We start from the raw sequence: 23,407 nt of genomic DNA, 5'->3' as shown, positions 1-23,407 counted from the left end.
CCGTGAAACCTTTTACCAGTATTTGAATCATTCTTTCCCTACCTCCTCTTCAAATCCCCCATTACTTATTGAGAAGGTCAGTAGTCTCATAATTCCAGCTCCTCTATCCTGGACACTGCAAAAATCTATTTGATTGTAGGGATTTTTCTAAATTCTTCCTCAGTAATGATTGAGCTAAATGTTTTGAGCCTCCTAGCTCTCTCCATTGCATTCCTGAATCTATCTTTTACCCCATCATTATCAAGTGCCCCCCAACGATTTTTTAGAGAAGCAGTGTGGCTCAGTGGAAAGAGCATGGGCTTTGGAGTAAGAGGTCATGGGTTCAAATCCCTGCTCCGCCGCTTGTCAGCTGTGTGACTCTGGGGAAGTCACTTAACTTCTCTGTGCCTCAGTTACCTCATCTGTAAAATGGAGATTAAAGCTGTGAGCCCTTCGTGGGACAACCTGATCAACATGTATCCTCCCCAGCGCTTAGAACAGTGCTTTGCACATAGTAAATGCTTAATAAATGCCATTATTATTATAGTTATTATTATTATTATTAGCCCAGGGTCCTGCTATTGATCTAGTCAAAGAACTTATTAGCTTTGGCGTATATAGCAAGTCGCTCTTTAAACTCCTTCAGGCTTATTTAATTTTCCATTTGTACCTGATCCCCGACTGTGTTATGATCATTATCTGTAGCATGTACCGAAGGCTCACTGTGCACTGGGCATGGTACTCAGAGCTTGAGAAAGACCCAGAAGCAGAAGATACAGTCTCTGTCCCCTAAGGCTTGCAGTCTGGGACCGGCTCACTTAAATTATAAATAGCGGGGGCTGGAAGAAGAACCAAGATATACCTGTAGAATGACTATGTCAGGATGAAATAGCTTAATAAATAATGGAATATATTTATAAATACACGTAAGTGTGAGGTAGGGTGTAAATACAGCGTGGCTCAGTGAAAAGAGCACGGGCTTTGGAGTCAGAGGTCATGGGTTCAAATCCCAGCTCCGCCAATTGTCCGCTGTGTGACTTTGGGCAAGTCACTTCTCTGTGCCTCAGTTACCTCATCTGTAAAAATGGGGATTAAGACTGTGAGCCCCCCGTGGGACAACCTGATTACCTAGTAACTTCCCCAGTGCTTAGAACAGTGCTATGCACATAGTAAGTGCTTAATGAATGCCATCATCATTATTATTCTATTTATTTTATTTTGTTAGTATGTTTGGTTTTGTTCTCTGTCTCCCCCTTTTAGACTGTGAGCCCACTGTTGGGTAGGGACTGTCTCTATATGTTGCCAACTTGTACTTCCCAAGCACTTAGTACAGTGCTCTGCACACAGTAAGCGCTCAGTAAATACTATTGATTGATTGATTGATATTAAAAGTGCTAAGAGTGGCTGATGGGTTGGCTAGACTTGGGTTGTTGGGGGTGAATTGGAGAAGACTTCTTGGAGTAGATGGACTTTAAGAGGGCTTGGAAGATGGGGAGAACATCCAGGCGCGTGTCGCAGCTTGCAGAATGGCTGCCTACAATAAACCAAATAGGAGCTGTGACGCCATCAAAACCCTGCTCTATTCTATTGTTGGTGGGGAAATAGACCCCACTGACCACCCCAGTTTTCAGCAGTCTTAGAATCTCGGTGAACATCTTGGGATAGGTGTTCTAAGTCGTTGCCAAAGTTAGGATCTCGTGGTGGTGTCAAATATTCTTTTGTAAGGTCTTTATGAGGGATTTGGTTCTGCTCCTTACACTTCTCCCGCATCTGGTAAACTGCCAAATCATGAGTGCTTTGCCGTCTGTGGCCTTAAATGACATTGGTATTCTGGAACCTTGCAGCCAAGGGGTCTTTTCAGTCAGCAACCCAGAAGGACTCCAGTTAGAATCTTGTCAGAAGTGGAAAGGGTTAAAATCCTATAGAAGTTGCCACAGTTTGATCTTTTACATGTTTCATCGTGGTGATGGTGGTGAATGATGGTGGCAGCTTCTTTGAGGTCCTCTGACATTACTTCAGAATTCCACATGTTTGAGCAATGAATCCTCTCCCTGCTTTTGGGTCTCTGTAGATGTGCCTTTCAGTCCAAGCGCTTTGTCTCTTCCTGGTTTTGTCCCTTTTCTAAAACATAATGTTCATATATTTTCTTTTTTCTCTAGGCTTTCCCTTTCCAGCAAAAATCTTAAACTTAAATCAAGTTGTGGTTATCATCCTAGAATGGCTCTCCTAAATATAGGTGCTGAAATGAGTCCTGCCCATTATTCAGAATTAAACCCAGCTTATTATCTTTCTTTGTGGGACCGGGAGTGATTGCAGAAGAAAATTGGTATTAAAACGTACAAACCACCCCCAACATCCTGACCTTCATTTCTCATCTGGATGAGTTGTTCAGCCAATCTGAGGGGATAATTAGTCTCCAATTATTATTACATATCCTGGTTTTTCTGTAGTTTCTCCAGCCGTCTCTGGGGAAGAAGGAAATGTACTGTATTACTCCATCTAGTTTAAAGATAAACATTTTTTGCACAGCTTTTTTTTATTTTCTGTAGGGCAGCAACTAGATTATTGTCATCAGTGGTAGTTTCAATTTGCCAATTTCAGTTGGAAATGCCAATTGAATATTTAGTTGGAGACTTTATACAGTGATTTTTAAAGCTGATTGTGGAAAAGAACATGGAATAATTGAAAAATATGTTCTGCTGTACTCCAGATTTCTTTAAATGGTAAGAATGAAAGAATAAGAGAATGCAAATTGTTAACATCATGCCTCTCAAACAAAGAATCACAGGTTATTTTTGTGCTAAATTGTCAATCTACTTAATTTTTCTACCTCGGTTCCTCCATTTATTAGGTGCTCTTTACTGCTCAATTAATTTTTAGTAAGAGCTTACAACTTTGTAGCAGAAAACACCGAAAAAATACTTTTAAAAAAAATGGTCAGAGCACCTTCCTTTTATGAAGATTTGAAGGGGTGGAAGATAAGGCTTCTTCCTCATTTTCACTTCTCTACTTTCCCCCACTCCTCACTTCCTTCCCCTTACTTTCCTCCTTTGGGAAATGGCGATGGACCAGAATTTGACTTTACCATAAAACCCAGCCAGGTCTAAATTAAGCATGATACCGTGGGAATTCTGAATTTTCCCAAGCAGTCTATTTAAGGAAGTTCTCATGCTGGAAAATCTTAGGGTCAGATCACTATCTTGTCTGCCCTGCTCCTCAAAAACACTTCTTCCTCGGTAGCACTACAATTTGAAAATGACCCAAACCATTAAATATTTTTCACTTGCTACCGATTGCAGATGCATAAATCATCCTTCGCTGATGGTTTTGTTTTGTCATGACTTAGGAAATAATGATAATAGTAATAATGTTTATGGTACTTGTTAAGCGCTTACTGTGTGCCAAGCACTGCTTTGAGCACTGGGGTAGATACAAGGTAATCAGGTTGGACACAGTCCCAGTCCCACATGTGGCTCACAGTCATCCCTATTTTGCAGATGACGTAACTGAGGCCCAGAGAAGTGACTTGCCCAATGTCACACAACAGACAAGTGGCAGAGCCAGGATTTGAAGCCAGGTCCTTCTGACTCCCAAGCCTGTGCTCTGTCATTTAAGCCGTGCTGCTTCTCTGAAAGAAAAGTTGTATCAGTTATTTCCATGTTTTTAATACCCATGTCAGGGTTAGGCAACAATTTTGACCAAAGGAGCAATTTCCCTGCTTCCTAAATACGTGGAAAACTGTACCTGTTGACACAGACCCCTCTCTTCCCTCAGGATGAGAGTGGTAGGAAAAAAGGAGTAAAGCTGGAAGAGCTTGAGAAGCAGCATGGCCTAGAGGATAGACCTGCCTTCTAATCTTGGCTCTGCCACTTGTCTGCTGTATGACCTTGGGCCAGTCACTTAACTTCTCTGTGCCTCAGTTATCTGTAAAGTGGGGATTAAGACTGTGAGCCCCTTGTGGGACAGGGACTGTGTCCAACTTAGCTTGCATCTACCCCAGTGCTTAGTGCAGTGGCTGGAGCATAGTAAGCACTTAACAGATACCGTTAAAAAAAAGTGGAAGTGCAGTGGCCTCCCCTAGGGTGGGTTCTCCCTGGCTCTGTGCCAGCCAAGGGTGTGTTTCACCTAGATGGCTTGTCCCCCCAAAAGCAACCGCAGGGAAGGGTTGCTCCCTTGTATTTGCAGCAAGCTTGGGGCCAGGCTGGAGCTGCCTTGAATGGAATCACAAGGGCTTCTGTATGTCAATGGGAGGTCCAAACCAGGCCATATTTTGAATTTGAGTCGTCCTTAAAAACGAATCTGTCCAATACTGAAATTGTAGGCAGTCAACTTGGCAGAGAAGCAGCGGGGCTCAGTGGAAGGAGCACGGGCTTGGGAGTCAGAGGTCATGGGTTCTAATCCCAACTCGGCCACTTGTCTGCTGTGTGACTTTGGGCAAGTCACTTAGCGTCTCTGGCCCTCAGTTACCTCATCTGTAAAATGGGGATTAAGACTGTGAGCCCCATGTGGAACAACCTGATGACCTTGTATCCCCCCAGCGCTTAAAACGGTGTTTGGCACATAGTAAGCACTTAACAAATGCCATCATTAGTATTTAAAATATAGCACAAAATGAATGACCAAATAGAGGCAGTTATGTGTGTTAATATTCCTGGAGAATGGCAATGGTGATTCAAGGATTTACCTGACCTCATTAATCAGCGGCATTTATCGGGCATCTCTTGCTTGGCCAGGACTGTATTAAGCACTTGCTTTTAGGAGACCTGATGATAGGGGTGGGGACCCCAGGAGGCCTGACTCCCCTGTTCACCAGGTGGGCAAGTATTTTTACCTGAAATAAGAGGTGGCATTAAAGGTGACCAGGTGTCTTTATTTAGGTGGGAGGGCCCTGAAGCTTCAGAGCTGCTTCCTGTTCTAGGTTCTTGGGTATTTGTTTATGTTCTGAAGGGAAAATAAAACGATTGGCCAAGTTGCACATGAATCTCAGCAGGTGGGAGGGGTCTTGGAGTTGAAGAAGCTGCTTGCCCTTCCTACCATGTGGGGAAGGTTTCCAAGGTTACGTTTTAGCCACCAAGACAGATGACAACCCTCCAGAGCAGAAAACGCTTCCATCTTCTCCCCACCTTTACTTTAAATGGACATCTCCTCTAAGAGGCCTTCCTCGACTGAGCCCTCATTTCCTCTTCTCCAACGTCCTTCTGCACTACCATTGCATTTGGATTTGCACCTTTACTCATCCCTCCCTCAGCCCCACAGCACTTATATACGTAGTTTTAATCTATTTACAGTAATGTCTGTCTCCCCCTCTAGACTAAGCTTGTTGTGAGCAGGGAACGTGTTTGTCAACTTTGTTGTTGTATTCTCCCAAGCACTTAGTATAATGCTCTGCAAATAGTAAGAGCTCAATAAATACGAATGAGTGATTGATATTCAGTCGCCAAGGCAATCGAGACTGATATTTTTTCCAGCCTTAATTGCTGGTCATGATACTTCTTTGGAGGAAGTGAATGTTCATCAGTTTCTGCAGTCAATCAGTGGCACTTATTGAGCTGCAATCAATCAGTGGTAGAGCTTGGTACTAAACTCTTGAGAAATAGTAATAATAATAATTTTGGTATTAAGTACTTACTCTGTGTCAAGCACTGTTCTAATCACTGGGTAGATTCAGGGTAACCACATGGGGCTCAGTCTTAATCCCCATTTTCCAGATGAGGTAACAGGCACAGAGAAGGTAAGTGACTTGCCCAAAGTCACACAGCTGATAAGTGGTGGAGCCAGGATTAGAACCCACGACCTCTGACTCCCAAGTCCGTGCTCTTTCCGCTGAGCCACGCTACTTCCCTAAACTACAACAAACTACAAGGAAAACTACAAGGCAACATGGGAGATACCTTTCGAAGGTGCCTACTGTTTATAATTTTTGTGCTAAACAGATGTTATGAGCTTCCATATATCAGATTGGTTCTTCAATTTTTTAAAAATTTCTAGTGTATAAGAAATCCATATCTGAATGTTAAGGACTGTTCTCCTTCTTTAGCTAGACAGGAAATCATGATCATTTAGAATGAAAGCAAGACCTGAAATAGAGATGGGGAGAGCTTGGTCAAGGAAAGGTGGGATGGGATCTGGTGTGACTGTATATTCAAGATTTATCTTCATTAAAGATGAGATAATTGGTGGTCTTAGTTAGTGGGCTCTTTAGTTTTCCGTTAACAGAACAAAATGGACCATGTTAATTCTTGCCTTAGCATCTGCTAGCTAGTTTGTTAAAATTTTTGCTGGTTAGCAATTGGGTTAGCCCTTCAGAACTAAATTGTTCTTCCCCATCATCAGTTCTCTTCCTTCCCTCTCCTCTCCATCTAAACTGCTATCATGCTGATCCAAGCACTTAACCAAGCCTCTTCCCTCTCCCCACTCCAGTCCCCACTTCACTCTGCTGCGCGGATCATTTATCTACACAAACATTCAGTCCGTGTCTCCCTACTCCTCAAGGACCTCCAATGGTTGCCCACCCACCTCTGCGTCAAACAGGGACTCCTTACCACCGGCTTTAAAACACTCAATCAGTTCGCCCCATCCTACCACACCTCACTAATCTCCTTCTTCAGCCCAGCCTGGACACTGCTAAAGGAAGCAGCATGGCCCCCTGGAAAAAGTACTGGCCTGGGAATTAGAGGACCTGTGTTCTAATACCGGCTCTGCCACTTGTTTGCTTTGTGACATTGGGCAAATCACTTAAGTTCCCTGTATCGCTGTTTCCATATCTGTAAAATGGGGATTCAATACCTGTTCTCCCTCCGACATAAGCTCGTTGTGGGCAGTTATATTGTTATGTTGTGATATGATTTTGTTGTACTCTTGTACTCTGTCAAGCGCTTAATACAGTGCTCTGCACACAGCACTCAGTAAATATGAACGATGGATTGACTTGAATGTGAATGTGAACCAAGGTCCTCTGACCCCCAGATCTGTATTTTTTCCACTAGGCCATGCTGCTTCCTTTTTTTTTCTAAAGAAAGTTTAATCTATGTCTTCCCACTCCTCAAGAACCGCCAATGGTTGCCCATCCACCTCTGCATCAAACAGAAACTTCTTACCATTGGCTTTAAGACAGTCATCAGTTCTCCCCCTCCTATTTTACCTTACTGGTCTGTTACAACCCAGCTGCACACTTCAATCCTCTGATGCCAACCTACTCAGTGTACCATAATCTTGTCTGTCTCGCTACCAACCCCTTGCCCACATCCTCCTTCTGGCCTGAGACTTCCACCCCCTTCATATACAACATACCACCACTCTCCCCACCTTCAAAGCTGACCTAATTTCACATCTCCTCCAAGAGGGCTTCCCTGACTATGCGCTGGACTAAGCGCTTGGGAGAGGACCATAGACACATTCTCTCTCCGCAACTAGCTTACCTCATCCAAGTCCCCAATCAAATTGCTTCTGAGACTAGACTCATCCTAGCAGAATACCGGAGGCGGGCACTGGTTCATTGGTAATTTTTGGGTACGACCTTCCAGCCACCTCTGCACCATCTAGATTGTGAAGGAGATGACTGTGTTTCACTACTCTGGATTGCAGGCTAATGTGGTCTGTAGATTGGAATACAGCTAGAAAATTTTGTTAATGTTTTCCTAATCTATTTAGGTTTTCCCACCCTTCCAATCTGCCAATTCACTTTTTTCTGTGTAAAATAAGGGCTGAATTTTTAGTGTCATTGATTCTTGTTTCTCTCCCTAATAAAGAGGAAAAATTATTCCCTCCCCTCCCCTTCCTGGCAGGAGCACAGCCTAAAATTTTCTGTCTGCAGAATTTGTTCTGAAGAGTAGAACAGTTCCTTGTGTATGTTTCAAGCCCAGTGTCCTGTTTTCTACTGCCAGGAACTGACTTAAGCACTTGGGGAAATTAAGTACGTACGGTGTCATAATACACTAAGACATTTGAAGTTTGGTATTCAGAGGATGAATAGAGCTGAACACTTGGTTCAGGGTTCCCTGTGTCAAAAACTGCACCCTCCTTACCTGAAAGAACTGCCTTTAACAGTTTGGTGGTTCACTTTTCACGCCTTTCCATTTGAACTGTGAGCCTGTTGTTGGGTAGGGACCATCTCTATATGTTGCCGACTTGTACTTCCCAAGCGCTTAGTACAGTGCTCTGCACACAGCGCTCAATAAATATGATTGAATGAATGCCATGTAGTTCAGTCAACTCCATCTTCTATTGTCTTAATTAGCTTTTAGGACACACCTCAACAGTTATTTTGATGAAGAAATGACCTGAAAGTGAGAGATTCCATCTACAAAGAGATTTATGCGGTGAAACTTGCTTCTGCTTGTTTTGTTATGCAACTATTGTGCAAGAAAGCTTTTTCCCAAAACCATCCCAAGATATGACAGACGTAGTTATCATGGTAATTAGACTCCACTTACTGGGGAGAATGCAAGTTCATCTAGGTGGAATTCACCACCAGCTCTGAAATCAGCCCCCAGACAGACTTAGGTTTGACTGTGGATAAATACCACTACTGCTACTAGGACCAGTACTTTTCAAATGATTCCTGGAATGTGCAGCTGCAGCCAAAATGATCAGCCAAATACCGGGCATCATCAGGAAAGAAGAAGAGGGAATAGTTTTACCACTAGGTAAAATCTAGGTATGCCTTCTCCTGGAACTTTTTGCCATCCTGCTCCTCACACCTTAGAAGGACATAAGAGAGCTGGAGAAAATTTAGAGAAGGGCAACTAATATAAACAGGGTGGTGGATGGTAAACTGTAAGGATTTGGATTCTTCGGTTGGGAATCCAAAGCCTGAGTGGGAACTAGAGTGAAGTCTGCAAAATCAGGAAGGTTTATAGAAAGGGAAAATTGAAACTGGTGCACCAAATCCGTCATCACCAGGATGAGAGGACAAGCATTAAGACTTGAAGGTAGTAGGTTCAAACCAAAACATCTTTTTCAAACAGTGGGTTGTAAATCTATGGAATTTTGTTTTCGTAGTTGCATTTTCTGAAATCTGCAGTTATTTTCAGGAAGTGTTCAGATGAATTCATGGATGAGAGTCTATAATGGACTAATAGAGGGAAAATTGTCATTAAATGATTTATTGTGACTACTAAAGCAGTGCAAAAATACTTTGTGAGTAGACTTTAGTTTTCCATATAAAGAGGGCCTACACATTTCTAGGGCAATGGAGAAGGGAATTGAAGGCACTCAGCTGATCAGTAGTATTTATTGGACACTTACTGAGCGCAAAACTCTGTCGTAAGCATTTGGGAGAGTACAAAAGCAAGATGCATGTTCCTTGCCCTCAAGGAACTTAGCTTTTATTCAACCCCCGCCTCAACCCCAAAGCTTGTTTTTCTCGTGTCCTGTGTTATCGAGTCGTCTCCGACTCAGGGCAGCGCCATGGACCACACGGCATTTATGTGCATATCCATAATTGTTTTGCATTAATGTCTGTCTCCCCTCTAGACTGTAAGCTCGATGTGAGCAGGGAATGTGTCTACCAACTCTGGTGTATTGTTATATTGTACTCTCCCAAGCACTTAGTACAGTGCTCTGCACACAGTAAGTGCTCAGTAAATGCAGTTGATTGATCACTAGTCTTTCAGCAGTCAACAGCAAGAGAGCATACATGCAAGCTAGGAAAAAAATAAGTGGAGGTAGATTTCACTAAAGTGGACATTATCAAGTTCACTTACCCGCCTCCTTGGATTTCACAGCCAGTCTCAGAACCTGGAAATCAGCAGTACTGGGGGATTTCTTGTTTTTGTTTTCCGTGTTTCTTTTTTTGTGTGTGTTTTAGAGAAAATCAGTTTATGAGTAGAGCGTTGTAAAAATGCTAGTTAGGATGGCGAGACCATGACTTGCCCCGTCTAGACTTTAAGGTTATTGTGAGTACAGGGAACATGTCTACCAACTCTGTTGTATGGTACTCTCTCAACCTCTTATTACAGAGTTCTGTGCACAGTAAGGGCTCAGTAAATACAGTTGATTGATTGACTATCTGGTCCTAGGTATTATTGATCTCTAGTTAAAGTGGGTTTTGATGGAGATTGGAAGGAAACAGAAAGTGGTTCTTGAGGTGCCCTGGGAACTGCACTTCTTTTCCTAGTGTCCCTAAACCCCAAAAGGAATCTGTGAACCTCATGCAAGACAGACACTGTGACCTTGGGCAAGTCACTTAACTTCTCAGGATTTAAGATCCAGTCTCCCTCCAACTTGGACTTAAGCCCCATGTGGGACAGAAACCGTGTTCATCCCGATTATCTTGAATCTCCCCCAGCACTTAGTGCATTGTTCATAGTAAGCACAAATATTTATTATTATTAATATTGTCATTATAATGACGGTATGGGAGGAGAGAGTCTTTAGGAGACTGTCTAGCAATATGGGTTCCAGGGGCCATAGAGCACTTGCAGTTTATTTCTAGGTTCTTGATGCTTCATGGCAATTCTGGGAGCCATGCTGCCAGTGCATGAATTCCCCAGTGTTTTCTCCACCTTTCCATGGAGGCTGCTGAGTCGGGATCGTGGATCTCCATGGGGTGCTGTGGACCGGATTGATGTGATGATTGGTACCGTTTCTGGTTCTGAGCCCTCAAGGAACATGAACCCTACTGCAAATTTGAGGTAGAGCATTACCAGGCAGAAAAGATAAATTGACATTTGTGTGCCTACAGAATGCAGAGCGCTGAATCAAGTGCTTGGGAAAGTACAGTAGATGTAGGAGGCATCTGTGCTCACAAGGAGTTAAAAGACTTGAGAAGCAGCATGGCTTAGTGGAAAGAGCATGGGCCTGGGAATCAGAGACTCAGCCACTTGTCTGCTGTGTGACTGTGGGATAGTCACTTCACCTCTCTGTGCCTCAGTTGCCTCATCAGTAAAATAATAATAATAATTGTGGTGTTCGTTAAGCACTTACTGTGTGCCAGGCACTCAACGAAGCACTGGGTTGGATACAAGCAAATTGGGTTGGACAGAGTCCCTGTCCCACAAGGTGTTCCCACTCTTAATCCCTATTTTACAGATGAGGTAACTGAGGCCCAGAGAAGGGAAGTGACTTCCCCAAGGTCACACAGCAGGCAAGTAGCGGAGTCAGGATTAGAACCCAGGTCCTTCTAACTTCCAGGCCCATGCTCTATCCGTGAGGCCATTCTGCTTAAAAGGGGATTAAGACTGTGAGTCCCGTGTGACTGTGACCAGTCTGATTAGTTTGTTTCTACCCTAGAGCTTAGTGTAGTCCCTGGCACATAATAAGCTCTTAACAAATACCATTAAAAAAAAAGGCTAATGGGAAAGGCACACAAAGTAACTTACAGATAGATGGCTAATGTCCTTAACTAGTAGAGGAGGTAAGAATAATATGCACAGAAGGGCAACAGGATATTGCAAATGCAGAAGTGCTGAGATAAGAATAAGAACAGTGTAGCATTTAAGGAAGAATTCATTTAGGAAAGATTCCCGGAGGAGGTGGAATTTCAGAAGGGCTTTGAAAAGGGGAAGAGCTGAAAGGTTTGAAGAGGGAGGATGTTTCCAGGCAGGGGAAAGGTGTTAACCAGGGGTCAGAATCGAAAGGTTGGGAAGGAGGCACCATGAGGTAAGTTTGGGAGGGCTGGCGAATGCGAACTGGTATCTGGGAGGAGAAGAGAGTAGATAGTTGAAAGGGCAGCTTTCATGGTCAGAATTTTATGGCTAAGTGGAATGGGTAAGTCCCGAAGGATTTTGAGGAGAGGAGAGATTTGGGTAACCTGACATTTTAGAAAGATGATCTGAGCATCTGAGTGAAATACAGATGGAGGGGGCAGAGGCTGGAAGCAAGGGAGATCAAGGAAGAAGAGAGCCTCAGGGCTTCTTGTGAGTCCAACTCTTTTGTATTCTCCCAAGCACTGAGTGCAGCACTCTGCACACAGTAAGTGCTCAATAAATATGATTGATTGATTGAGCCCAAAATGCAGGAGCCAGAGTAACAATTGAAATATTCATTCGTTCATTCAATCAATCATATTTATTGAGCACTTACTGTGTGCAGAGCACTGTACTAAGCCCTTGGGAAGTACAAGTCGGCAACATATAGAGACGGTCCCTACCCAGCAACGGGCTCACAGTCTAGAAGGGGGAGACAGACAACAAAACAAAACATGTAGACAGGTGTCAAAATCGTCTGAACAAATAGAATTAAAGCTATATGCACATCATTAACAAAATAAATAGAATAGTAAATATGTACAAGTAAAATAAATAGAGTAATAAATCTGTACAAATATACATACAAGTGCTGTGGGGAGGGGAAGGAGGTAGGGCGGGGGGGAAGGGGAGGAGGAAAGGAAAAAGGGGGCTCAGTCTGGGAAGGCCTCTTGGAGGAGGCGAGCTGTCAGTAGGGCTTTGAAGAGAGGAAGAGTGCTAGTGTGGCGGATGGGTGGAGGGCATTCCAGATCAGAGGAAGGATGTGGGCCGGGGGTTGACGGTGGGACAGGCGAGAACGAGGTACAGTGAGGAGGTTAGTGTCAGAGAAGCAGAGGGTGCGGGCTGGGCTGGAGAAGGAGAGAAGGGAGGTGAGGTGGGAGGGGGCGAGGTGATGGACAGCCTTGAAGCCGAGAGTGAGGAGTTTTTGCTTGATGCGTGGGTTGACAAACAGCCACTGGAGAGTTTTGAGGAGGGAAGTAACATGCCACGATTGTTTCTGCACAGAGATGATCCGGGCAGCAGAGTGAAGTATAGACTGAAGTGGGGAGAGATGGGAGGCTGATGCAGTAATATGGCATTAGTGAGCAACTAGTCATTTTTTGGCTGCTTGTATCAGATATATAGGTGAAGCTTATCTGATTGGAGCCATGATGGATATATTTAGGTATCTTTTTTCCTCGGTGGCCCAAAAATGTTTAGATTATTAAAATTCTCTCACCCAATTTCAGGTATTTTCTAAGAAAAAATGGTTTAGCTACCTGCCGTTAAGCATGAAATATTATTGCCTTTATCACTAGAAGCTGCACTCATTTTTCCCCCCAGGCATTGTTTAATTTGAAGCAGTCAGCCGTACTTACTGAGCACCTACTGTAGGCAGAGAGCAGTGTACCAAGTATTTGGGAGAGCTCAGCAGAGGAAAAGAAAGGACCATGATACCTGTGCTTGAGTAACTTTTAAATAGCTACATTTAAAATCGTCTCTTCATAAAAGAATAAATCAGTAAATCGAGATGGGGCTCAAAATGCTGGATGGCCAGGTGGGAGAAGACAGTGATGGCAGCCTCTGATTTAGAGGGTAGTGAAGTCAGGTAAAAGTGACCTCATGCAGAGTGGATATACTGGAGAAGAGCATTGGGATGAGATCTCACAAGGACAGAAAAGCTATCTGAAAGCAGGTTTTGTGGGCAACAAGGGAACCACTGTGTAAGAGCTTGTGGTTTTGTGCCTAGATAGGCACCACCCTATGGATAACTGCCAGCCCTAACTGCTTTCCCATAAAGACTGTATCATATCCTTCCATCGTTCTTCCCTTGAGTATTAAAAAAAAAAGCAGAAGAAACACACAGATCTAGTGGTAGTTGTTTTTTTCAAGACAGTTAAGCCTTGGAAAGTTATCCTGGGAGACTTTTTAAAACACATCTGAACCAGGTGAAATTAAAAACTACCCAGAGATCTGCACCCTTCTGTATTTCTTGTGTCCGTTCAACTTTTTTCCTCAGTTTTTTTTCCTTTTTTTGGTCCCGCAGATGCCTCCCCCTCAGAACAGACCTGCTCAATTCGGGTCTTTTCTTTCCTCCTTTCCCGACTCCTTTTTCTGTTGCCGCCAGAGAATGTGACGGCAGAACCTAATGACAACAGTTTCTCGCTGATTCTTCGTGGCCGTCTTCGTTAGATTGCTAAAGCATAATGTTTAGAATCCTTCATCTGTTCTCATCTTAGGTTTTGAACAAACGCTCCATCTCTGAGCTTTCTTTTCTGAATATAGAGCTGTGCCATTACTTTTACTTCTTCCAGTACATATTCAATTCAGTAATAACAGTAATTTGTGGAATAAGGGCATTACCTGTATTGCCCACACAGTATTCTTTATAGGATATTTTTTGATGGTTACTTTGAGAAATATTTTAAACTAAAAGATTAAAATTCTCAGTTTACCATATTCAACTCTCACAGTAGCAGACAGTGACATGTAATGGCACTTGCCAAGAATGTATGATTTGTGTTCTCATGAAATAGCATGTATGTTGGTGATCACTGTTTATGACTTGTTGCGGTTCAGCACACTGCTTTTTCTTTGTTTTGGATTTTTTCATCATCATCAAAATCAGAATTAAAGCCTAAATGAGAATACTGTATGTGTCTTGATTCAGAAAAACGTTTGCTACATCAGAAATTTGTAACTTGATTTTAACAATCACAGGCCATGCGGTAGTAATACTTTGTTAATATGTTTTGTTTTGTTCTCTGTCTCCCCCTTCTAGACTGTGAACCCACTGTTGGGTAGAGACCGTCTCTATATGTTGCCAACTTGCACTTACCAAAAGCTTAGTACAGTGCTCTGCACACAGTAAGCGCTCAATAAATACGATTGAATGAATGGATGTGGCTCAGATTTTTCCTGATGCTTCTCTGTTTTAATGAACTTGGAGTGGTTGATACTGCCTTTGTGTTAAACTGAAAAGCGGGGAGGTTTCTTTGGGTAGTACAGTCAACCGCAGAATCTGGGGTTTAGAGTATTTTGTCCAGAAAGCACACACTATTTATAATATTGTGGAGGCTTCGTCTGAGTTTCAGCTTTGAAAGAGATAAGGCACAGCTAATCGTTCTGATTTCTTTCTCTAGGTCATGGCTTTCAAAGTCGTGCTGCTGAGACTCAAAAGATGGAAATGACTCTACAGAGAACCCATCCCAGATTGATCCCTCAGCCGGAACCTTCCTAGGACCTGCGCTTGTGGAGAGAACGACTATTCATCTCTTCAAAAGGCTTATCCCGTGACCGGGAAAATAAAAATGACGACTTCATCTATTAGGCGGCAGATGAAAAATATTGTAAACAACTACTCGGAGGCAGAAATAAAAGTCCGAGAAGCAACATCCAATGACCCCTGGGGTCCTTCCAGCTCTCTGATGACCGAGATAGCCGATCTGACGTACAATGTGGTGGCCTTTTCGGAGATCATGAGCATGATCTGGAAACGGCTGAACGACCACGGCAAGAACTGGCGGCACGTTTACAAGGCCCTGACCCTTTTAGATTACCTGATCAAAACCGGTTCGGAGCGCGTGGCGCAGCAGTGTAAAGAAAACATATTCGCCATCCAGACCCTGAAAGACTTCCAGTACATCGACCGAGACGGCAAAGACCAGGGGATCAACGTCAGGGAGAAGTCTAAGCAGCTGGTATCCCTTCTGAAAGACGACGAGCGACTCAAAGTCGAGCGGTCCCAGGCCCTGAAGACCAAAGAGCGCATGGCTCAGGTGGCCACGGGGGTTGGCAGTAACCAGATTAGTTTTGGCAGAGGCTCTAGCCAGCCCAACCTCTCAACCAGTTACTCTGAGCAAGAGTATGGGAAGTCCGGCGGGTCCCCGGCATCTTACCACGGCTGTAAGTACACATACATGATCTGAGAGTCAGGAAGACCTGGGTTCTAATCCTGCGCCACCACTTGTCTGCTGTGTGACCGTGGGCAAGTCGCTTGGCTCTTCTGGGCCTCGGTTCCCTCATCCGTAAAATGGGGATTAAGGCTGGGAGCCCGGTGTAGGACATGGACTGTGTCCAACCCTGTTTCCACCTCAGTGTTTAGTATAGTACCTGGCACATAGTAAGCGCTTAAATACTGCAAATATTATTATTATCTGTAAGCAAGGGAAAATGGCTTAGGGGAAAGAGCATGGGCTTGGGAGCCAGAGGACCTGGATTCTAATTCTGACTCTGCCAGTTGCTTGCTGAGTGACCATGGGCAGGTCACTTCCCTTCTCTGTGCCTCTGTTCTCTTGTTCTCCTTCCTACTTAGGCTGTGAGCCACATGCAGGATAGGGACAGTGTCCACCCTAAGTGACTTTTATCTGCCCCCCACTTAGAAAAGTACTTGATACACAGAAAGTGCTTAACAAATACCATTTTAAAAAAAGGCCAGAAATTCATTTGAAGAAGGAGAGGCCTTTCCCGACAGTTAACTAGAATTCTACCGGCCCAGTGGCAAATCACGGTAAATAGGATGAATGCAACCAGTCTTCTCCCCCTGCACCTTCAAAGGAGAATGTGTTGAGGCATTAAATTTATCTTGGCAGATCACCTAGAAGAAGGCAGAGCGCCTAGCCGAAGGAGCTCAGGCCTGGGAGTCAGAGGATCTGGGTTCTAATCTTGTGGTATTGTGATTTTAGGGCACATTTCCTGGTTTGAGATGTAAAGCCTGGAATGTTTGCTCATTTTGCATATTTTCTATTTTTGAGATTCTTCTGAACAGTGCTTATTTGTATAGCAGCGTACAAGAGAAAGAGTTGTGTTTAGGGACTCCCCGAAAGTGATGCTTTTCAGCTGTCTTTGGGTTTTTTGTGGTAATTAGAATAGATCAAGTTCAGAATCTTACTAGAAAGCTGTCACTGCATGGCACTGTGATAGATGGCATGCAGCAGTAGCCCTAAAAGAGATGGTTCCTGTTTTTCAGGGGGTGGGGGTTGATTAACATTTTGCTCTCTGAATTTTGAAGTATCAATTGTCTTCTCATTGTCAAATGCATATATTCAAACCAGATCATTCATATAGTATGGAAGTGTTCTGTATTCTCTCTCATAAGGCCTGGTCAGCCTTTTAGCCCTAGGGCTCCACTAACTCCTCTAACTAAAATATTCTTGCAAAAGAGAGTTTTAATTTACCACAGTTACTAGCATTTGGCATAAGTTCCCTTCATCCATTGCTTTCTCTCCCTATAAAACTTAGTTGATGTGTTGAAACAGATGGTTTATTAATTTCATTAGGTGTCTTAAGTGAATCAGGTTATCAGTCAATCAGTTGTGAACATTGAGTGCTTATAAGCACTTGGGAGAGTACAAAGAGAAATATAGCAGACACATTCCCTGCCCACAATGAGTTTACCTAAGTTCCATTGGCTTCCTCTGAATTTATTGTGAATTTTTAAATTCTAAAAATGAGCTTTATTGATTTTTTTTTAATGGTATCTGTTAAGTGCTTATTATGCGCCAGGCACTCTTCTGAGTGCTGGGGTAGATACAAGGTAATCAGGTTGGACAAAGTCCCATCCCAGTTAGCAGTCGTAATCCCCATTTTACAGCTGAGGTAACTGAGGCCTGGAGAGGTTAAGTGACTTGCCCAAGGTTGCACAGCAGACAAGTGGCAGAGCTGGAACTAGAACCCAGATCCTTCTGGCTCCCGCCTGTGCTCTGTCCGCCAGGCCACACTGCTTCCCATTGCTTATTAACACTCAAAACTTTTAGGCTTAACTAATATTTTAAAATTTAAAGTTATGCAAATATATACCTCTGGACTAAAATAAGGAGAGTAGAGGAAGTACGGATCCTTTTTCTGACAGGAGAGTCCCCCAGACGAGACTTCGTTTAAATTGAACATCGAGGAATGAGTGATTTTTCAATCAATCAATCAATCATGTTACATAATAATGCACATTATGTCAAAATAATAATAATAATAATTATTATTGCAATAAATAATTAAATTTATTGTATTTAAGTACAATAAAAACAATTGTATTTATTAAACGCTTACTGTGTGCTGAGCATTGTACTAAGCGCTTGGGACAGTACAGTGTAACAGAACTGGTAGACACAGTCCCCTTCCACAATGAGCTTACAGTCCAGAGGTATTATCGTGTGTGGATAAAGAAAAGCTCTTTCCAAATGGCTACATTTTGCATTTGCATTGCTGCCGTGGTCCTGGAGTGCCAAATGAGGATTTGGAACATTCTAATCGTTCATAAATATTTTGTGATCCTGCATCTAGGGGAACGATTCGATCCATTATTGAAATGAATGGTGGAAAAACTCAATCCTTCATCAGTACTTGAAAGGCAAGTACTTAAGTGTACAGAAGACTTTGAGGGCAGGAGGAGGAGGAGGAAGATTTAAATAGAACTGGAGTTCAGCCATAACACTCCCTTTCTTTTGCAAAAATTGCCACATGATCGCTAATCAACTTTTAGAGAGAGAGAGAGAGAGAGAGAGAGAGAGAGAGAGAGAGAGAGAGAGAGAAATTGACTGAAGTCACACTGCGTCCGTGACACCATGCAGGTGCTCTACTGAGTTAGACCAAACACCAAATAAATAACCAAAAACAAATTTGGGTTCTCCTCCTCTCCAAAGAGTGACCGGCCCAGACCCTGCTTCACTGGCAATCTCACAATCCAACGAGATAGCGCTGTTCACTTCTTCACAAAAGAGAGCAGCCAATCATTTGTTTCTCAAAAATCGCCAACTCTCTATTCCTCCGGGGTTCCTTATTCAAACCGAAAATGATCCAGTCCTTCATTTTTCCTCATTCCTTTCTACCACTTGCCTTTTGACCAATTTTACTGATCGGGCACCTCGATCAGGAGGAAAGAGTGAAATTCCTCTCCACCAGGTGCTATGTTTACAAAACTCTGATACAGACTTGATTGGGCAAAAATGGACTATAAAATTTAGTAAAAATTTTATTGTTCTTTCTGTTACTGTCGGCCATTGCCTCGGAGAACAGAGTTGGCTGAAATGCTGTTTTTCTAACAGCTACTGAGCTTATTGTGGCTAAACCTCATGACACTTTCTCTGCTGAACAAAATACCTGGAGGAAGTTTTAAAGCCCTCCAGAAAGTTCCCCGTCCTGGTGGCCTATTCTTTGTTGACTCAGACATCACCTACTTTTTACCACAGGAATGGGCCAGATCAGTATAATAACAAGATTGAATTTAGGATGCTCTTAAACTTTAGTAGAGTAAATTGAGTATATAATAAAAGTTCTGTAGCCAGAACCTGACTTTTCTTGGACTATCTTAATCTGAAAGAGCCAGAGCACATTCATTTAATTTTTAGACATAAAGATCCCGTACGTTTTCAGGATTTTAGAAATTTGGAAAAAGGAAATGTTCTGTATGCATTAACAGTGTCAAAAATAGTTGATTGCCTTCTGAGTTGCGGCTAATTGTATTAGGCACGTGAGGATCGTAACAAAGAAGCCCTGATCCCTGCCCTTGAAGTGGAGATGGGAGACGAAATTGTCAAAACAATGATAATAAGGAAAAAATACATAGAGAAAACTGACAGAATTAAATAAATAAAAAATATGAAGAGTCCTCGAGCCTATAAGCTCATTATGGGCAAAGGACTGTGTCGGTTAATTCTGTTGTATTGTACTCTCCCAAGCGCTTATTATGGTTCCCGACACGCACTCGGTAAATACCACTGATTGATAAATTGATGTGAGGATGGCAACCAGGGAAGTGGGCTTTGAAGAAATTGAGGAAATTTGGTGAAGCTGAATGGAGAACGCTACTTATGCAAACAACAAATTGGAAGCCAAAGAGTTGAGCATGAGGGACAGATTTACTTGGGAAGAGTTGGACTGGAAGTTGATTGGATAATTGAGGGAGCTGGCAGATGGGAAGCAGAGGGGATAAAGATTTGTTGTCTTGAATTTTGAGATGCAGTGAGGAATCATTGAGGATTTTTTTAAAGTGGACCATTCTTCATTTTAAAAAAAATCCATACAGCTATATGGAAGAGAGGCTGGAATCTGGGAGACCATTAAGAAGATTCTCCAAAAGATCAGCCAAGAGCGTGGTTGTGAGGCTGGATAAGAAGGGGCAGATCCAGATTCTTTTAAATGACAAATCCATGGATGGTCTTTGATCACTTTAAACATGTTGTAAACCCTCAGTTACGGACCAATTTTTTATTTTCAATGTGTTAGCCACTCCCCTCTCTTCTCTTTCCACTTGCTATTTGGCAATTTTGCTGCTCATTTACCCTTCCATCTAGAGCATGGTGAAAAGAGGTGAAGGCAACTAACTCAAGCCTGGCAATTATGTTAATTGTTAGCAGGCCTGAAAAGGGGTTTGATGAGCTAAAATTACGTATTAGTCACCTTCTTCCCTTATTAGGACAAATAATGCATTATTGACTGTTTTGAATATTGGAATTCACATTAATTAAAGGTAATTCAGGGGCTCTGTAAATTGAGTCTTCTCCTTAGGCTATGAGAAATTCATCATAAATTGTCTGAACTTACCAGTTACATTGAAAAAGGGCAAACCAATTTCACTGTTTCTTATTAAAATATGTCCTCTTTAAAACCCCAGTGGAATCTACTTCAGGAGGAGTAAGTTTTTCATTCTTGTCTCAATTCGAAGTAAGTATAAGAGAGAGGCTTTTGTATGACAAGTGAAAAGGTCACAGACCTTTCTTGCTCTTTTCCTGAAAAATTGACAGTTTTAGCTCATTAATGCTTTAATATTACAAATTTCTAATAAGAAATTTCATATTACTAATTTGTTGTCATTCATATTCACTGGAGCATTTGAGTGCATACTTCTACCTCTAAATTTTGTCGCACAAAATTGGAGGGGCCTAGACTTTGTGAAAGTATCACACAATTATTGCAAATTGTGTCTGTTTTGATTTTTCTACTCTTTTTTAAAAAAAGTTTTGGGTTTTTTTTTACTATCTGCTAGGCACTGTACTAAGTTCTGGGCTAGGTACAAGTTAATCAGGTTGAATGCAGTCCATGTCCCACATGGGGCTCACACTCTTAATCCCCATTTTGCACATGAGGTAACTGAGGCCTAGAGAAGTTAAGTGACAGGTCCAAGGTCACACAGCAGACAAGTGGCAGAACTGGAATTAGAGCCCAGGTCCTTCTGACTCTCAGGCCTGTGTTCTTTCCATTAGGCCATGCTGCTTCTGCTCTTCCTGTCCAGTTTTGGAGCTGTACCCCCCTGCCCCCACCCCCCCACCAAACACATCAGCTGTGTGACTTTGGGCAAGTCACTTCACTTCTCTGGGCCTCAGTTCCCTCATCTGTAAAATGGGGTTAAGACTGTGAGACCCCCGTGGGACAACCTGATCACCTTGTAACCTCCCCAGTGCTTAGAACAGTGCTTTACACACAGTGAGCGCTTAATAAATGCCAACATTAATATTATTATTGTACACCCTCGCTGTAGAAAGGCAGAAGGAAGGGCTCCAGATCGTTCACTGAATGGATAATGTACTTTGGTATTTAAAAGTTGGACTAGTTTACTACGTGTGAATATCTAATCTACAAAATAGAATTGGGAGAATGTAAGCTTTTTCCCCCAGTGGTGTGCTATTGCCGTTACTAAAGCTACTGTGCTTCCCATTCTAATGCTAGTTCACATCAAAGTATTAAGTCTCTTCCACCCGCCCATTCCGAATTGGCTGCCTACCTCTCATTTGTGAAACCTGTGAGATTTTACGAGATGTGATGGTTAATCAGTAGTATCTTTTGAGCACCTGCTTTGTACAGCGCTTAGAACAGTGCTTTGCACATAGTAAGCACTTAACAAATGCCATTATTATTATATTATTATTATAGAGAGTACTGGACATGGCCCTTGGGAAAGGACAGTAGAGGTAGAAAGACATGATCCCTGCAGTCGAGGAGCTTACAACTTAGGAGACTGATGCAAAATAACGTGCAGATAGGCAGAAGTAGCATATATAGCAATGTAGTGAGTAGCATTGTAACTGAGAAGCAGCGTGGCTCAGTGGAAAGAGCCCGGGCTTTGGAGTCAGAGGTCATGGGTTCAAATCCCGACTTCGCCAATTGTCAGCTGTGTGACTATGGGCAAGTCACTTCACTTCTCTGTGCCTCGGTTACCTCATCTGTAAAATGGGGATGAAAACTGTGAGCCCCCCTGTGGGACAACCTGATCACCTTGTAACCTCCCCAGCGCTTAGAATAGTGCTTTGCACATAGTAAGCACTTAACAAATACCATCATTATTTATTTATTATTTATTATATATAAGATGAATAATATAATAATAATTATTATTATGAGTACTCGTTAAGCGCTTACTAGGTGCCAGTACTGTTCTAAGTGCTGGGGTAGATACAAGTTAATCAGGGTGGACACGGTCCCTGTCCACATGGGGCTCACACTCTTAGGGAAGCAGCATGGCTTAGTGGTTAGAGCACGGGCCTGGGATTCAGAAGGTCATGGGTTCTAATCCTGGCTCCGCCACTTGTCTGCTGAGTGACCTTGGGCAAGTCACTTCTTCTCTGAGCCTCAGTTCACTCATCTGTAAAATGGAGATTGAGACTGTGAGCCCCATGTTGGACAGGGGCTGTGTCCAACCCATTTTGCTTGTATCTACCCCAGCACTTAGTACAGTGCTTGACACATAGCGCTTAACAAATACCGCAATTATCATTATTATTATTATTACTATTATTAATCCCCATTTTACAGATGATGTAACTGAGGCCTTGAGGAGTGAAGTTACTTGCCCAAGGTCCCACAGCAGACATGTGGCAGAGCTGGGATTAGGACCCAGGTTCTTCCGATTCCCAGGCCCATGCTCTATATGCTAAGCTATGCTGTTTGTATGGCTATGTAAATCAGTGTGTACAAAAGTACTCCAAAAGTGGGAGTGAGTAACACCAACGTGATCCCACTGCACATAAAGAATACTGTTTGGAATAATATAAATGGACCAAGGAAAAGTGTCTGCTCGCCACTCTAAATCTGTTTTCCTCCTGGATGTCACCACCACAGACAGCTGGATTCCCCTTTCATCTCAGGTTAGTAATCGGTCTACACAAAGTCCCCGGCCCTCTTGGTTTCTGGGTGTCCTCGGCTACCCAATTTTACAGAAGAGGAGGCAGGAGTAGAAAGAGATGTTAAGTTACTTTCCTGTGATGTAACAGCTCATCAGTGGCCTTGGCAGGATTAGAACATAGTTTCCCGGTGCCTTGCCCACTAAGCCATACCGCTGTTTCTCACTGTGGTTGAAACTGTGAGAAACCTGTCTGAAAACAGTCCCAGGTAGTTTAATGACAGGGCTGAACGATATAGTTGGGGACATTGGAACTTTGAGTTTGTGTGTGTGTGTCAGCTGCACAACTTTAGAACTGCAGTAACACTTCCGTGAGTCATACTTGACATGATGTCAAAACGTGACCAGAAGCCCCGTTGTGTGAGGGGATGATCACTCTTTGGGGAACTCTGTCCTATAACGTGATGCAGAACCCAGTAAGGTTCCTGTCTGCGTCAAAGCGGTGAAACAGAATCTTTAAGTGTGACCGTGAGAGGGTAGTTGCTGTTGCTGAAGAAGAGGGGGAAGAGGTGTCTTCAGCAGAAGTAACGGGAAGCTTAGGGCCAGTTTTGGCCTGGTTGGTGACTGGAAGGGGGGCGACTAAGACATGATGGCCACCAGCTCTGCAATCCAGTTCAGACAGAAAGAACCGTTGGAGTCAGTGCTGGGGCAA

The 23,407-nt window shown here is 43.0% G+C and overlaps 1 protein-coding gene across 2 annotated transcripts in view; it reads left to right on the top strand.

Moving 5' to 3' along the window:
* The window catches only part of EPN2 (epsin 2), a 120,524-nt gene that overhangs the window by 38,937 nt on the left and 58,180 nt on the right, over window positions 1-23,407 (top strand). For both annotated transcript variants that reach the window (XM_038762653.1, XM_038762654.1), the window contains exon 2: window positions 14,789-15,551. In XM_038762653.1, coding sequence (XP_038618581.1) covers window positions 14,957-15,551 — 595 coding nt within the window. In that variant the 5' untranslated portion in view covers window positions 14,789-14,956. The remainder of the gene's footprint in view (window positions 1-14,788; window positions 15,552-23,407) is intronic.

The sequence above is a fragment of the Tachyglossus aculeatus genome, chromosome 21 (assembly GCF_015852505.1).
Source record: "Tachyglossus aculeatus isolate mTacAcu1 chromosome 21, mTacAcu1.pri, whole genome shotgun sequence".
Taxonomy (NCBI): domain Eukaryota; kingdom Metazoa; phylum Chordata; class Mammalia; order Monotremata; family Tachyglossidae; genus Tachyglossus; species Tachyglossus aculeatus.
This window is presented reverse-complemented; position numbering and strand designations above follow the sequence as displayed.